This window comes from Malaya genurostris, chromosome 1 (genome assembly GCF_030247185.1).
Source record: "Malaya genurostris strain Urasoe2022 chromosome 1, Malgen_1.1, whole genome shotgun sequence".
NCBI classification, from domain to species: Eukaryota; Metazoa; Arthropoda; class Insecta; order Diptera; family Culicidae; genus Malaya; species Malaya genurostris.
This window is the reverse complement of record NC_080570.1, coordinates 142092528-142107715: the sequence shown is the minus strand read 5'-3', so window position 1 is coordinate 142107715 and position 15188 is coordinate 142092528. Positions and strand designations below refer to the sequence as shown.

Here is a 15188-nt window from a genome sequence, read left to right as displayed (position 1 = left end):
TCGGTACGCGAGTCCGGACCCTTTGGAAGTTCCACCACAAATCCTTCCCTCCTGCTCCCGGGTAAAGTGAACTCTCATAACGGAATCCTCACCGGATTTGTGAGATGCTGCTGACTGGCTGGCTGCTGCCGAAAGTGATGGACGACAACGATAATGGCAGTAACACAGTTGATGGTATCATTCCGACTTGAAAGAAAAAAAAACACAAACACAGCAAACCAGAGAGAGCAGCAGCACAAAAAGGATCCGCAACGATGCCAGGATTGAAGGCATGCAGCGTCGATTGAAGCTAATGATGATGAGTATCAATTTGGATTCGGATTCGATCATCCATCGTCGTGGGTTCCCCTCGTTGGTTGGTTGGTTTGTTGGTTGGTCGTCATGACGTCGTGGGCGAGCCGAAGAAAATACACACGGGCGATGATTATCGTCAATCGAAGGAGTCATAATCGAGTGCAATCAACGAACGAGGGCGCTCATTCATGATGGGAAAACATTATCACCGGCATTGACGGTGATTGATTGCTTATTAACAGGATTCCAGGCCACCGTAATAGGCATCCCTAGGCTGCACTGTATTTGGGTTTACTTCGGTCCGAGAAGCAATCGATTAAGTTCGGTAAAAGTTGCCGTTTTTATTTCACACGGCAAACTCTCGTGGGGCTGCACCCCTGTTCAAATGTCAAAATTTTACTGACTATCGCGAACAAACCGCAAAACCGACGCATCACCGCTAAACGAAGTCACGTTACCATCCGACGGCGACTGACTGACACATGTGCGAACACGACAACGACGACGACGGTTTGGAACCGGTCCCGTTCGCAGACAGCAGACATATCCGGTGGTGCTGAGCTCGATTACTGTGTCCTGTTTGTCGTCAAACGAAAATCGTTCTGAACGATTGTCATTTCACTAAGACCGAGGGACACCGACGACGTTCAGTTTCCACACTCAGACTTCGCGCAGTGGTAGTACTTTTACCAAAGTTTGCACCAGGGTCACATGTCGGTTGGCGCGAAACCCGCCCGTCACGGAACTGCCAAAACAAAAAAAAAACAATAAGAAAGAAGATAGCTGGTCGGTCCCCATGCAGCATTTTCAGGGGGCCTTCTTTGTTCCCGAAAATATCCGTAACACGCGAATCATCACAGCGTGTCAGGAGCGCAGATCGTACGCGGGAGGTGTTTGCCACGCTGTGATGCAACCTGAACCGACTAGCATCTCGTCAGGCTGTGAAAAAGAAGGTCGGTTCGGCAATGAGTGAGTGTGACACAGACCGACAGCCAGTCCACAAACAATACACCTGATCAACAAGAATGGCCGTGATGCGAGAACAGGAGCGCATGCTGACAGAAGCGATCCCGTCCGACGAATCAGACTCCCGTAAAGCGACCATCGAACCGACCGGTTGCCATGCACTGTAGCGCGGCACAGCTGGCTGTGAGTACCGACTACCGAGTAGCTGCTGCTGTGAATTATGGGTTATGCAAACAGCGTTGCCATATATTCCATTAATGATGGTATTTAAAGTAAAAAGGAAATGAAATCCCTCAAATTTTGTGTCAAATTGCGAGATCGTATTGTACTGGCTGCCTGAGCATTTTTCTACTATAAAATGTAAGCATTAACTTTAGAAACAATGTCCTTGAATTTTTCTTGTTTTCCAAAATAAATTTTCGAACCAATTTCATTGCATTAAAAGGTTATAAATTATGAACTTATAGCGATTACTCTAAGAAATGGAAAAATGCTAATTATCCGATGAACTATAAACCAGCGAAACGTAGAGTAAAATGTGGTGCAAAGTCGATAGTGTGGGTAAATTAGACTCATTGCTCTGTTATCGAAAATCGGAAGCTCTTCGCAAACTAATGTTAGTGCTGTCGTGTCGAGCCTCGAAAATAATAAAAATGGTGGCATGACAGCATTTTATTCGTCGGCACTGAGATGCTCAAACGACCACAAGTTTGTTTAATCACTTATGCATTAGATTTTCGTTCATAATTGACATCGGATATTTCCTTTTTGGTTTTTCTGGTTCATATGATCACAAGTAAATTAAAACTAGAGTAAGTGTTGAAGTGTTAATCATTCTTAAGCGTTTTTGCCTTTCTCTATAGAAAGGTATTAGAATTGCTGGAAAAACCGACTTTCGAACGGAGCCTCGGAGACCCATAGTGTTATATACCATTCGACTCAGTTCGTCGAGATCGGAAAATGTCTGTGTGTGTATGTATGTGTGTGTATGTGAGTGCACTTTTCGAAGATATTTGAACGCGCTCAATTTTCTCAGAGATGGCTGAACCGATTTGAACAAACTTGGGCTCGTTTGAAAGCTGCTGTCGGGCCATTGATCAAGTTCGAAGATCAAATGGCTGTGACTTTTGGTTCCGGAGATATGATTGTATAAGTGACGTAACCGACAAAAAGCGTTGTATTTGAACGCGCTCAATTTTCTCAGAGATGGCTGAACCGATTTGAACAAACTTGGGCTCGTTTGAAAGCTGCTGTCGGGCCATTGATCAAGTTCGAAGATCAAATGGCTGTGACTTTTGGTTCCGGAGATATGATTGTATAAGTGACGTAACCGACAAAAAGCGTTGTATTTGAACGCGCTCAATTTTCTCAGAGATGGCTGAACCGATTTTAACAAACTTGGGCTCGTTTGTAAGCTACTATCGGACCATTGATCAAGTTCGAAGATCAAATGGCTGTGAATTTTGGTTCCGGAGATATGATTGTATAAGTGACGTAACCGACAAAAAGCGTTGTATTTGAACGCACTCAATTTTCTCAGAGATGGCTGAACCGATTTGAACAAACTTGGGCTCGTTTGAAAGCTGCTGTCGGGCCATTGATCAAGTTCGAAGATCAAATGGCTGTGACTTTTGGTTCCGGAGATATGATTGTATAAGTGACGTAACCGACAAAAAGCGTTGTATTTGAACGCGCTCAATTTTCTCAGAGATGGCTGATACGATTTTAACAAACTTGGGCTCGTTTGAAAGCTACTGTCGGGCCATTGGTCAAGTTCGAAGATCAAATGGTTGTGACTTTTGGTTCCAGATATATGATGGTATAGGTGACGTAACCGACAAAACACGTTGATTTTTACCGCTCTTATATATAAGGGTGCCAAAATTTTGGGATCACCTCTATTTTCGTTAAGTTCTAGTGCTCAAAAATTTAAGCACCTCGAAAAAAGCCTTCATGCAAAATTTGACCTAAATCGGACATGCTTAAGGGGTGCTGCCCGGTGGTAAAGGTTTGACAATTTTCGATCTTGAAAAAGCACCATAGGGGGGAGTACATGAAATTTCCAAAATCGAAAATTTTTTTTGATGCCAAAACTCTTAAAACTGCATAAAACATCGAAATTTATTGTCATCTCAAAAAAAAATTTTTTGAAAAAATCAACTTTCTGGGACTTTTCATATTTTTTCTAAGTCCCAAAATTTTTGGGAATTTTCATATTTTTTCTAAGTCCCAAAAAGTTGATTTAAAAAAAAATTTTTTTTCGAGATGACTATGGTGATTTTTCAAGATATATGAAAATTCCACTAAGTGGACTAAGAAGGCTTTTTGCCTTTCTCTATAGAAAGGTATTAGAAATAGGCAACGCAAATGTCTAGCACTAGTTTGGAAAAATGATGCTGACTGTGTGACATAAACACTGAAGCATGCTTTTGTGAACTACTCGAATCAATCTGAATCAATTGGTGTCAAAATTAGAATCCAAAATTATTTAATAAAAGTGTGAAACATATTTTCATGAGACTGTTATGAAAGAAGAGAAAGGCATTATCACACCACTAGTTGGATTAAGAAGGGTTTTTAGATTAGCATCACTGTTCTCATACAAATAGGCAACGCAAATGTCTAGCACTAGTTTGGAAAAATGATGCTGACTGTGTGACATAAACACTGAAGCATGCTTTTGTGAACTACTCGAATCAATCTGAATCAATTGGTGTCAAAATTAGTATCCAAATTTATTTAATAAAAGTATGAAACATATTTTCATGAGACTGTTATGAAAGAAGAGAAAGGCATTATCACAGGTGGATTAAGAAAGGTTTTTTTTACATAAAACGATATGAAATAAACAGTGACAAAGTTTTCATAATAATTTTTTATTGCAGCTTTTGATTCCTGTACGTATAATAAGGTCATTGTTTTGCACAATGTAATTTGCATATTCGCATCAAGTGATTTAATTGAATAATAATCATTTGATCTATACATTACTAGTTTATGGAACTATAACGATCTCCATTAAACGTTATATAAAGGGTGATTTTTTAAGAGCTTGAGAACTTTTTTAAACAATAAAACGCATAAAATTTGCAAAATCTCATCGGTTCTTTATTTTAAACGTTAGATTGGTACATGACATTTACTTTTTGAAGATAATTTCATTTAAATGTTGACCGCGGCTGCGTCTTAGGTGGTCCATTCGGAAAATCCGCTTTTTTATCGACAAATTTTGTTCAGCGATGAGGCTCATTTCTGGTTGAATGGCTACGTAAATAAGCAAAATTGCCGCATTTGGAGTGAAGAGCAACCAGAAGCCGTTCAAGAACTGCCCATGCATCCCGAAAAATGCACTGTTTGGTGTGGTTTGTACGCTGGTGGAATCATTGGACCGTATTTTTTCAAAGATGCTGTTGGACGCAACGTTACAGTGAATGGCGATCGCTATCGTTCGATGCTAACAAACTTTTTGTTGCCAAAAATGGAAGAACTGAACTTGGTTGACATGTGGTTTCAACAAGATGGCGCTACATGCCACACAGCTCGCGATTCTATGGCCATTTTGAGGGAAAACTTCGGAGAACAATTCATCTCAAGAAATGGACCGGTAAGTTGGCCACCAAGATCATGCGATTTGACGCCTTTAGACTATTTTTTGTGGGGCTACGTCAAGTCTAAAGTCTACAGAAATAAGCCAGTAACTATTCCAGCTTTGGAAGACAACATTTCCGAAGAAATTCGGGCTATTCCGGCCGAAATGCTCGAAAAAGTTGCCCAAAATTGGACTTTCCGAATGGACCACCTAAGACGCAGCCGCGGTCAACATTTAAATGAAATTATCTTCAAAAAGTAAATGTCATGTACCAATCTAACGTTTAAAATAAAGAACCGATGAGATTTTGCAAATTTTATGCGTTTTATTGTTTAAAAAAGTTCTCAAGCTCTTAAAAAATCACCCTTTATAAATGTTATAAAACAAGCCATATATTCTACATGAACCTATCTATATAAGTTCGGATCGAATACAATATACACTTCATAGATTGTCCCAATGTATGTTGTGTAATTATCTAGTAGTTGTAATAAATTTGATTGAAACTTGATTTGATTTGATTAAAACTTCATCGGTAATATCTCGAGTTGTACTGAACGCAACAACATAATTATTTCTCCATGCTATCAGGAATATGATTAGTAATTCATAATATTATTTTCAATAATGCGAAAAAACATAAATAACTCAAAAACGATTGCTTGCCTTTCTCGTAAGCGAGCCGACGATGTTGCGATAGTCAGGCACATATTAGTTCCGATATTCAACTGGACAAGTGTAAAAGGTCGAAAGTCGATTATTTCCTTTTGTGCTTTGGACGAATCTGAACGTCTTTGTGCAGATATCTGCCACAAACAGCAGCAGTAAGTACAGATTATCAGTAATCGCATTCAGCTTCTGAATACTGGATCTGACTCTATTCCAGAATCTTGATTTAGGAATTGATCAAAATTCAAGTTATGAATTTAAGATCTGGAATCCGAATCTGGATTTTTGGAAGTTACTTTTGAACCAGAATTTAATTTAAGTTTTAAATCCTAAAATTTAAATTAAATTCTGGTTTCAGAATTCAGAACCTGCATGCTGGAACTAAATTCGGAATATGAATTCCTGAGGAAACTGTTTCAGTTCCCTTTTGCTACCGATGAACAGTCGAATGACAAATGACGAATAGTAGTAAATAAAATCCAACGAAATAAATAAAATAGTAGTAAATAAAATCCAAATCGAATGTTATAAACGATCCTTCAAGAATAAAAAGCAGGTACGGCAACCTTTCATAACTCGAGCACTATAAATTGTAACTGGGATAGTTCTCAACATAGCATTGCCATCAAGCCCTTTGTTCTTGTAGTACAAGAGGATATAATTTCACTCGTGCGGACGACAGAACATATTCGTTTGAAAATTCAATTCGTTTATGTGTTGGTGAGTGTAACATACCGGTTGTATCGAAACTTACATTTTGGAACCAGCTGCAATCCATGTCGATGTGAGATTCTTCGTATGCTATCCCGCAGGGTAATTTGAGCTACCATCAGTCACAAGATCAAGCTACAAGACAGGTATTGATTAAAATTACAGCAGTCAATTCTCTATCAAATTCATAATTCATAAATCATTCATAACTGGTGTTTATCCAACTCCAAATGTGTAATTTTGAAAACCCTTTGTTATAACTTTTTCTTACATAGGAGTTGTTTATAAGATTTGAAGTTTCATAACTTATTTAGAATTGTTTCTCCACAAACCATTTGTATGAAGGAGTAAATTGTGATTCAATTGAAACTAATTTTTTTTAATGCAATTAACACTAATACCGCCGGAATTAGTTGGCTAGTTGGAGTCCCATTCGTAGGAGTGTTCTTTAATAGGGTGGTGTTTGTTTGTTAGAACATGATCCAATCAAAAAGTACTGCATTGTCAAAATCTGTTGTCAAAAGTATATTGACATTTGAACGCCATCATGATGAAGGGGTCAACAAATCTGATTCGGGGTATTTATGAGAAAAAATCCGCTAGCAATTCATCTTAGTTTTGTTGTTGCAACACATAAAGAGTTTAAATCATAATTTTCAATCAATTTGCTTTTTCAAGTTTCGTGTGTCGTCTTTTAAAAATTCGATTACATTATCCAACGATTCAAGAACGTAAGACAAATCTTGATTGCATTTTTCAGCCTTATGCTCATCTGTTTTTTGAATATTTTCACTGGAGGTATTCAGCCAATCTTCATCGGTAATCTGCTCTCTGACTATTCTAGTTTGTATGAATAGTTTTTTGCCTTTCTCATATGAAAAAGGTATGCAATCACTTGTGTATGTGTCAAATAATTTCACTAAGTTTTCTCGGAGATGTTGAACCGATATTGACAAGCTTACATACAAATGAAGGGTCTCGTGGTCCTTTACGGAATGCCTGAATTTTATCCGGATCTGACTGCCGATTCCGGGATTATAGGGTGGTATCTGATACAACCAATCATTATTATTTTTTCAAATTACCAGGTTATATACAAAGTTGAGAGAAACGACAGAGCAAAGTATGCTAATTTATTCTGGGATAATATTCGATTTTTTTTAACAAACGAAAGACAATCTGTTGAAAAAATATTAAATATTGTTTGAGTTATGGCCCCTCACCCGGAGCGAGTTTTTGCAGAGGTTCGCGGTAAGCATTCTTCGAGGCAAATCGTTAAACTGAAAATCAAAACATTAGGAAAAAAAATCAATATCGAAAGTGGATTGTGGTGTACTTGAACGGCTAAAGCCATCAGGAAAGGCAGTGAAAGCAAAGACACTGCCACCAACGGCCAAGCGTCCCGAGACAAAAAAATTAGAGGGTTGTATTCAAGACACGACCGAGCACAATAACATTAAAAATGGAACGTTCCTAGGGTCTTCATAATATATACAAAAATAAAGAGATGATGATACACTAAACTAAAAACTTTTTCAATCGACTAATTACAAACTTGCTCTAGTTTAAGCGCTTATTATTATTATATCGTTTATTTATACCCGGTTTATTTAAGCGCTTAGATTGTTGGCGAATGATAAAATTGACAATTAGTTTCTTTCTTGATAATTAATTATATTCAATTTTGATCCCTTTCCACAATTTTTTACATTGTTAAGATTTTGAATAACGTCCTTTAACTAGAATTCAAAGTTACTTGAAAGCTCAATTTTAGATACAAACAACCTAAAGATTTAATCCTGAACAAATGAAACTGTTTTATTTTATGACAATAATCTTCGAGAAACGTACAAACTTATTAATTTTATAAACAGTTAATCGATCCAAGAGAAGATTTCATTTATTTTAACGAAAAAAGTTGTACCAGTTAGCTCAGTAATAGTGTAATTTTATTAATCCTTCTTCAAAATCGTCGATAATCTTCGGAAAGTGTCGGTAAATAATATGGCAACAATACGAGGAAGAAAAATGTGAAACAGTCCGCATAAAATATTTAGTTACTCACATTGATTTTCGCTTTGGCATATTAGGAATATACAAAATGGATACGCAACAAAATTCAGAAATTTTGTTCATATTGTAACTTGATGTTATTAACACATGAATGAACATTGTCATAGTTACAACGCGTGTTTTGAAGCAAATAATAATTGAACTGAAACTGGCGGTTAACCAAATTCTACGAGGGTTGCTATTCAAACGATACATGTAAAATCGCAGGTAAACTTACCTTTAGTTTATCTTTGATACTATATGATATTGCATCTAATTGTACTGTATATGTGAGCCTGTGGAACTCATTTATACTACCAAACCGAGGAGGCCGCTTTTAGATAAGTTTCAGAATTTAATTTTGAATCTTTTGAAGCGTTTAATTCCTGGTGGGACAACAACTTGTTCAGTCACATATAATAAAGAAGAAGTTTCTATGATTATCATAATAACACAACTTTATACTGAATCCATTTTCGCGCCACCCTTTTGTTCGTATGGGAATGGAGATTTAAGTATGCAAACTGATCCGTTGACAAATTAAAACATTTTTAAGCTGACTATATTGAGGCTTTGGAATCATTTAAATGAGGAAAATCATTTAACAAATCATCGAGGAACAAGCGCTGCAAATTAGATCCGAAAAATCTTTGGCCGATAATTCTAAATTGGCCTGATAGTTACCAGAGAACCAAAATAAAACACTAAATTCAAACCAAGTTTCCAATGGTATGCAATTGAAATATTCAAATGACGTTTTCTCATAAGTTTAAGTTAAATGTTTCCGAATCGATTGGTTGTTGAATTATATAAATCCATCAACAAATGACTGAGGTATGAGCGTTCAAAATTATGGCAGAAAATGTTAAGCGATTAGTTTTGCATGTTTTAATTTGACACCCAGCCTCGGGAAGCGAAGTGTAAGGCATTTTTAATGGCAAAATCGACCAACAATTTGCTAAATACATGGGATATTTCAAAAGAACCGATAACCACGCTGATTCGGTTCTTCAATAGCTAGATGATATATAAGATATTCAAACGAACACGAAGCGGTGTTGTGCAGATAGCAGGAAATTTCACCAACACATAATGCAAAAGCGAAAATCCAGCAAGTGAACGCATATAACATCCAGTCAGCTCACTGGACGAGCTACTTGTTTCATTCGCAGTCAAACATCAACTAGGCAAAGAAATATTGTGCAGCCTATATTTATAGATTTCTCTTCATACTACGCAGAACGATGCGGTGTTTTTTATGCATGACGCAAAGCCTCCTATGCCGAACAAGAAGTTGACGTCATTTTGTAAAGCAGGGATTGGTGGATGAAAACATAGGTCGATTCCAACCATTTTTTCAATAGTATGCTATTGAAATACTGAAGCGACGTCGTCATACATGTTTAAGTTAAAAGTTTCCGAATCGATTGGTTGTTAAATTATAACAATCCATCAACAAATGACCGAGTTATTAACGTTCAAAATTATGACACAAAAAGGTTACGCGGCTATTTTTGAAACTTTTAATTGACACCCGGCCCCGTATAGTGAAGAGTAAGGCATTTTTAATGCCAAAATAAACATTTTCAGAACCATCGGATGAAGATTCCTAAAATTGCTGAAAACGAACCTGTAAATGTATGCTCTTTTCGCTTTACAAACAGTGATGAGTGTTTAACTTCGATCCTTCCGAATTTCATCAGGATTTTGCCGACCAGTCACTTATTTGAAACAGCCAAAAACCGCGTCTTCTGAAAATCGGTCGCAGAAATTTACCGAAAGTTGGTTGGGTTCACAACCCTGCCCTCTCCCCTATATATTCATCTATTTAAATAATAATAAAAATCATATTTCTACTAAAAATAAACCCTTGGTTCAAATGGTATGCTCATATGCATCACGATTTACAACACAGTTCTCCTTATAAAATAAACTAATTTTAGTTTCATCGTTTATTTTACCGGTTTTAACTTCGAAAATCGTTCATCGAAAGTATGAAACTGTTGTTTATAGTATTTTTTATGAAACGTAAAGTAGTTTATTAAAAATTTTCTATGTGTGATCGAAAATGGTTGTATAATGATTGACAAAATTAAAAATAATTATTTGTTTTCCATTTGATATCGTCTCTGAAGATTGTTTCTCGTATGCAATATAATTGAATCTGATAGCACTGCATCGAAACCGGCGCGCGCTTTTGTCTGTGCTTTCTCACGAAACCACTGCCAACTTGTCACCGCTTCTCTCATTCGTTCATGCGATCCTGGTTCCAGCAGCAAAAACTTATAGCACATTTCTCTCACACTTTTAGTGTTGGGTAGGGTTAGGGTTCCGTTCGTGTTTATTGTGCTTCTTCGGGTTTCAAGTTTCGAACAACGTGTACTCGTCGAGCCAACAAAAACTAAAACCATAGCAGCAGTAGCCAATCGTGTGATTTTTCAGCAGTCGAGTGTCGTGTGATTTTTGCTGCTATCTAGGCAACATCGCGCGCACAATTTCAATTCGTTTAGTCTGCTGGTGGATTTGCGAAGGGAAGGAAATGGACGGAGACGGTGAAAGAGACTGACTAGCAGCAAAAACCCGACAACGGTGCTTCGCGCGCGCAATCAAACAGTGTCAGCCACGATACGACCGACCAGGAGCACAGCATGCCGTGCTGGTCTCGCGGTGGCAGTAAAAAGCACCGCACACTACGCCGGACAGAAAGCGTTCAGATGTTCAGCCCCGTTCCCGTACGGAGTCCATATGGATAGGGTAAAAGTGTAAGCGGCAATTAGAAATGACGTTTCGTTACTCACTGACTGATGTTGTCCATCATCTTGTAGTCGCCACCGCTGATGTTGATCTTCGGCACAATTCCGGGGGACAATCGGTTCATCAACCGACAGAGGATGATACCGTCCCGGAGGCAGTCCTCGTACGCGAAACCGGCGGGAAACTTCTCACCGAGCAGTGTTTCGATCCAGTGTTGCGCTTCGCGTTCCTGGTCCTTATCGCGCTTTCCGGCGACCTGTTCGGAAGGTAAAACAAAAAAAGAATAGGGAAAGTTAGTTTGTTTGGGTTTCATAACTAATTCATTTTTGATTGAAAAAGATATAATTTGCGATTTTTTTTAGATTGTGATGTATACAATTTATTAATAGTACTGTTTATTGAGTTTTCTAGTGAATAAAGTAGTAGATTTTCCTGTCCAGATTGGAACTATCATATATATATATATATATATATATATATATATATATATATATATATATATATATATATATATATATATATATATATATATATATATATATATATATATATATATATATATATATATATATATATATATATATATATATATATATATATATATATATATATATATATATATATATATATATATATATATATATATATATATATATATATATATATATATATATATATATATATATATATATATATATATTATAGGAATTATTTTCATCAACGATAATCATTTTACCCAGTGGAGAACAATCGGGCAGAAATTGAATGAAACGTTTTCCGGTTCTTTTCAATAATCCCAAAACATTAATTTTACTTTTAAATCTTTACTCTTTACTCTTTACTCTTTACTCTTTACTCTTTACTCTTTACTCTTTACTCTTTACTCTTTACTCTTTACTCTTTACTCTTTACTCTTTACTCTTTACTCTTTACTCTTTACTCTTTACTCTTTACTCTTTACTCTTTACTCTTTACTCTTTACTCTTTACTCTTTACTCTTTACTCTTTACTCTTTACTCTTTACTCTTTACTCTTTACTCTTTACTCTTTACTCTTTACTCTTTACTCTTTACTCTTTACTCTTTACTCTTTACTCTTTACTCTTTACTCTTTACTCTTTACTCTTTACTCTTTACTCTTTACTCTTTACTCTTTACTCTTTACTCTTTACTCTTTACTCTTTACTCTTTACTCTTTACTCTTTACTCTTTACTCTTTACTCTTTACTCTTTACTCTTTACTCTTTACTCTTTACTCTTTACTCTTTACTCTTTACTCTTTACTCTTTACTCTTTACTCTTTACTCTTTACTCTTTACTCTTTACTCTTTACTCTTTACTCTTTACTCTTTACTCTTTACTCTTTACTCTTTACTCTTTACTCTTTACTCTTTACTCTTTACTCTTTACTCTTTACTCTTTACTCTTTACTCTTTACTCTTTACTCTTTACTCTTTACTCTTTACTCTTTACTCTTTACTCTTTACTCTTTACTCTTTACTCTTTACTCTTTACTCTTTACTCTTTACTCTTTACTCTTTACTCTGTAATCTTTAATTTTACTCTTTACTCTTTGATTCTTTGACTCTTTGACTCTTTGACTCTTTGACTGTTTGACTCTTTGACTCTTTGACTCTTTGACTCTTTGACTATTTGACTCTTTGACTCTTTGACTCTTTGACTCTTCGACTCTTTGACTGTTTGACTCTTTGATTCTTTGACTTTTTGATTCTTTGACTCTTTGACTCTTTGACTATTTGACTATTTGACTCTTTGACTCTTTGACTCTTTGACTCTTTGACTCTTTGACTCTTTCACTCTTTGACTCTTTGACTCTTTGACTCTTTGACTCTTTGACTCTTTGACTCTTTTGACTCTTTGACTCTTTGACTCTTTGACTCTTTGACTCTTTGATTCTTTGACTCTTTGATTCTTTGACTCTTTGACTCTTTGACTCTTTGACTATTTGACTCTTTGACTCTCTGACTCTTTGACTCTTTGACTCTTTGACTCTTTGACTCTTTGACTCTTTGACTATTTGACTCTTTCACTCTTTGACTCTTTCACTCTTTGACTCTTTGACTCTTTGACTCTTTGACTCTTTGACTCTTTGACTCTTTGACTCTTTGACTCTTTGACTCTTTGACTCTTTGACTCTTTGACTCTTTGACTCTTTGACTCTTTGACTCTTTGACTCTTTGACTCTTTGACTCTTTGACTCTTTTACTCTTTGATTCTTTGTATCGTCATCTCTTTAACTATATTTCGCTGAAGGCAGTGTAGCCACTTTGTCGAAAGTTACACTCTTCAACATCTGATATATTTATATATGCTTTCAAGTGGGTCGAAATGGAAAACCATCAGTTTGGACTTAACGGAACGCCATATGACGCGATGTACGCCATGGCCCAAAAATATCTCTTCTAGAGAGAAAAAAAAACGAAATTGCCACCGCTACCGACGCCGCCAACTAGATCCGTGCGCGGCCGAGACAAATATAATTTACGGCATGACTCGGGTAAGCTCTCTGGCTGACGGTTTGGTAATAAAATTTCGCCCGTTGGCAATCAGTAGGCCACGCACGGTCAAATCCACTGTTGTGTACAGCACCGACAGTATAAACAAATTTTGAACAGACCTATTTTCACCATTAACTGCATCAAAGTACCACGCGTCTACAGCAGAATAAATAAAACTGCTAATTTTTCTACCGGACACATGGCAATTCGCGATTTTTTTTTCCTGTTTTCCATTATTTCCTTCGCATTATGGTAGATTTTATTTTTTCAATGGCCGCATATCTACGGCCAGATATTTCGGACTTTCCTCGTTTGAGACGGCTTTTGGCATTACTTCAGAATGACGTCAATCGAACAGAGGCCGATCGTTTACATCAAGTGTACAGCTTGGAAAAGCTAACAATCGACAAGAAAAATAGAGTAAGCATCGTTCAACCGGAGCCTTGACTGTCACCGCATCAAGGCCGGCTTCCCGGTTCAGTTGAAAACGGTCTGTTTTCTATCTTGGAAATTGCCGATTTGTGTTTCCATCCGAACGACTGATCGTATCAATTTGTAAAACAACCAGCTCTATATTTACAGTTTGATCGTCAGCAGTACCTACGGTCTGATTACCGGGTAGCTTATTTAACGGTTTCAGAAAATTGGGAAAGGTGCCACCGCCGATAAATTTCCCGGGAAGCGGTAATGAGCAAAAACATTCTCTCTGACAGATAATGTATCACCACCTGTTTCTGTCGGTATTCTGAACTTTATGTTCTGTGTGGTCACGTGTGAGATACTTGTGGTGGGGATTTTTTTTATGGTAGAGCATATGAACTGGGTGTAAAGTTTGTTCATTCAGCGTGACAAACAATTGTAGATGTCACTATTTTGGGTGCCGCTTTCACATTGCAAAACTACTTGTGGATGCTACATTCACTTCACGGCACGCTAGGATTTTGTTGTTTTGTTGGTAAAAATTGAATTCACGTTTCTGTTCTATTATAAATCTTCCATATAGAACTTCTGGCTGCTGAATTTGCTCTAAGTCTCCAGATTAGGCTTCCTGACAGCTCACTTACAATCACAAATGCAAATGATATTGGTTTGTTTTCATCAGTAAACGCATGCATTGAACACGATTCAGACGATCAATCAACTTCGGTCGACGCCCAGATTAATTTATTAATTTTTTTAGCCGAATATTGCTCACGTATCCGACGTTAAAATGTTCCGTGAACTTGACGTAGTGTCCTTTCATATGAATTGCTTACAAATAATGTTGTTGTTCCGTAATCGTACCATGCAGGTGATAGCCGCGTGATGCTGCGTGTGAATCGCTTTTACATATTGTTTTGTTTTCATCAGGAAACGTGTTGGCCATTTTTCAGTAGGGACGCCAGTCATTTTTCGCCGGGCATAGAAACCACAATGGACATAAAGTTGTATTTTACACTGATGGAAAACGCGTGAGAAATGTTCAGCCTATTGTAGTTGGGATATTTCTATAATAGGCAGAAGATCTTTGTTATCGTTCCGGAACGTAGTGGCACGTTTTGAAAGATCGCGGATTCGCTACTGATTTAACCCGAATTCGAACGACTAGATATCTATTTTCGAGGACAAAACTAATCTATTTTCGAGGAATAAATC

At 36.9% G+C, this 15188-nt stretch overlaps 1 protein-coding gene across 1 annotated transcript in view; it reads right to left on the bottom strand.

Moving 5' to 3' along the window:
• LOC131425983 (muscle-specific protein 20-like) overlaps positions 1–15188 on the bottom strand; it is a 213756-nt gene that overhangs the window by 95140 nt on the left and 103428 nt on the right. The window contains exon 2 of the mRNA XM_058588330.1: positions 11080–11291. Within this exon, the coding sequence (XP_058444313.1) occupies positions 11080–11291 (212 nt within the window). The remainder of the gene's footprint in view (positions 1–11079; positions 11292–15188) is intronic.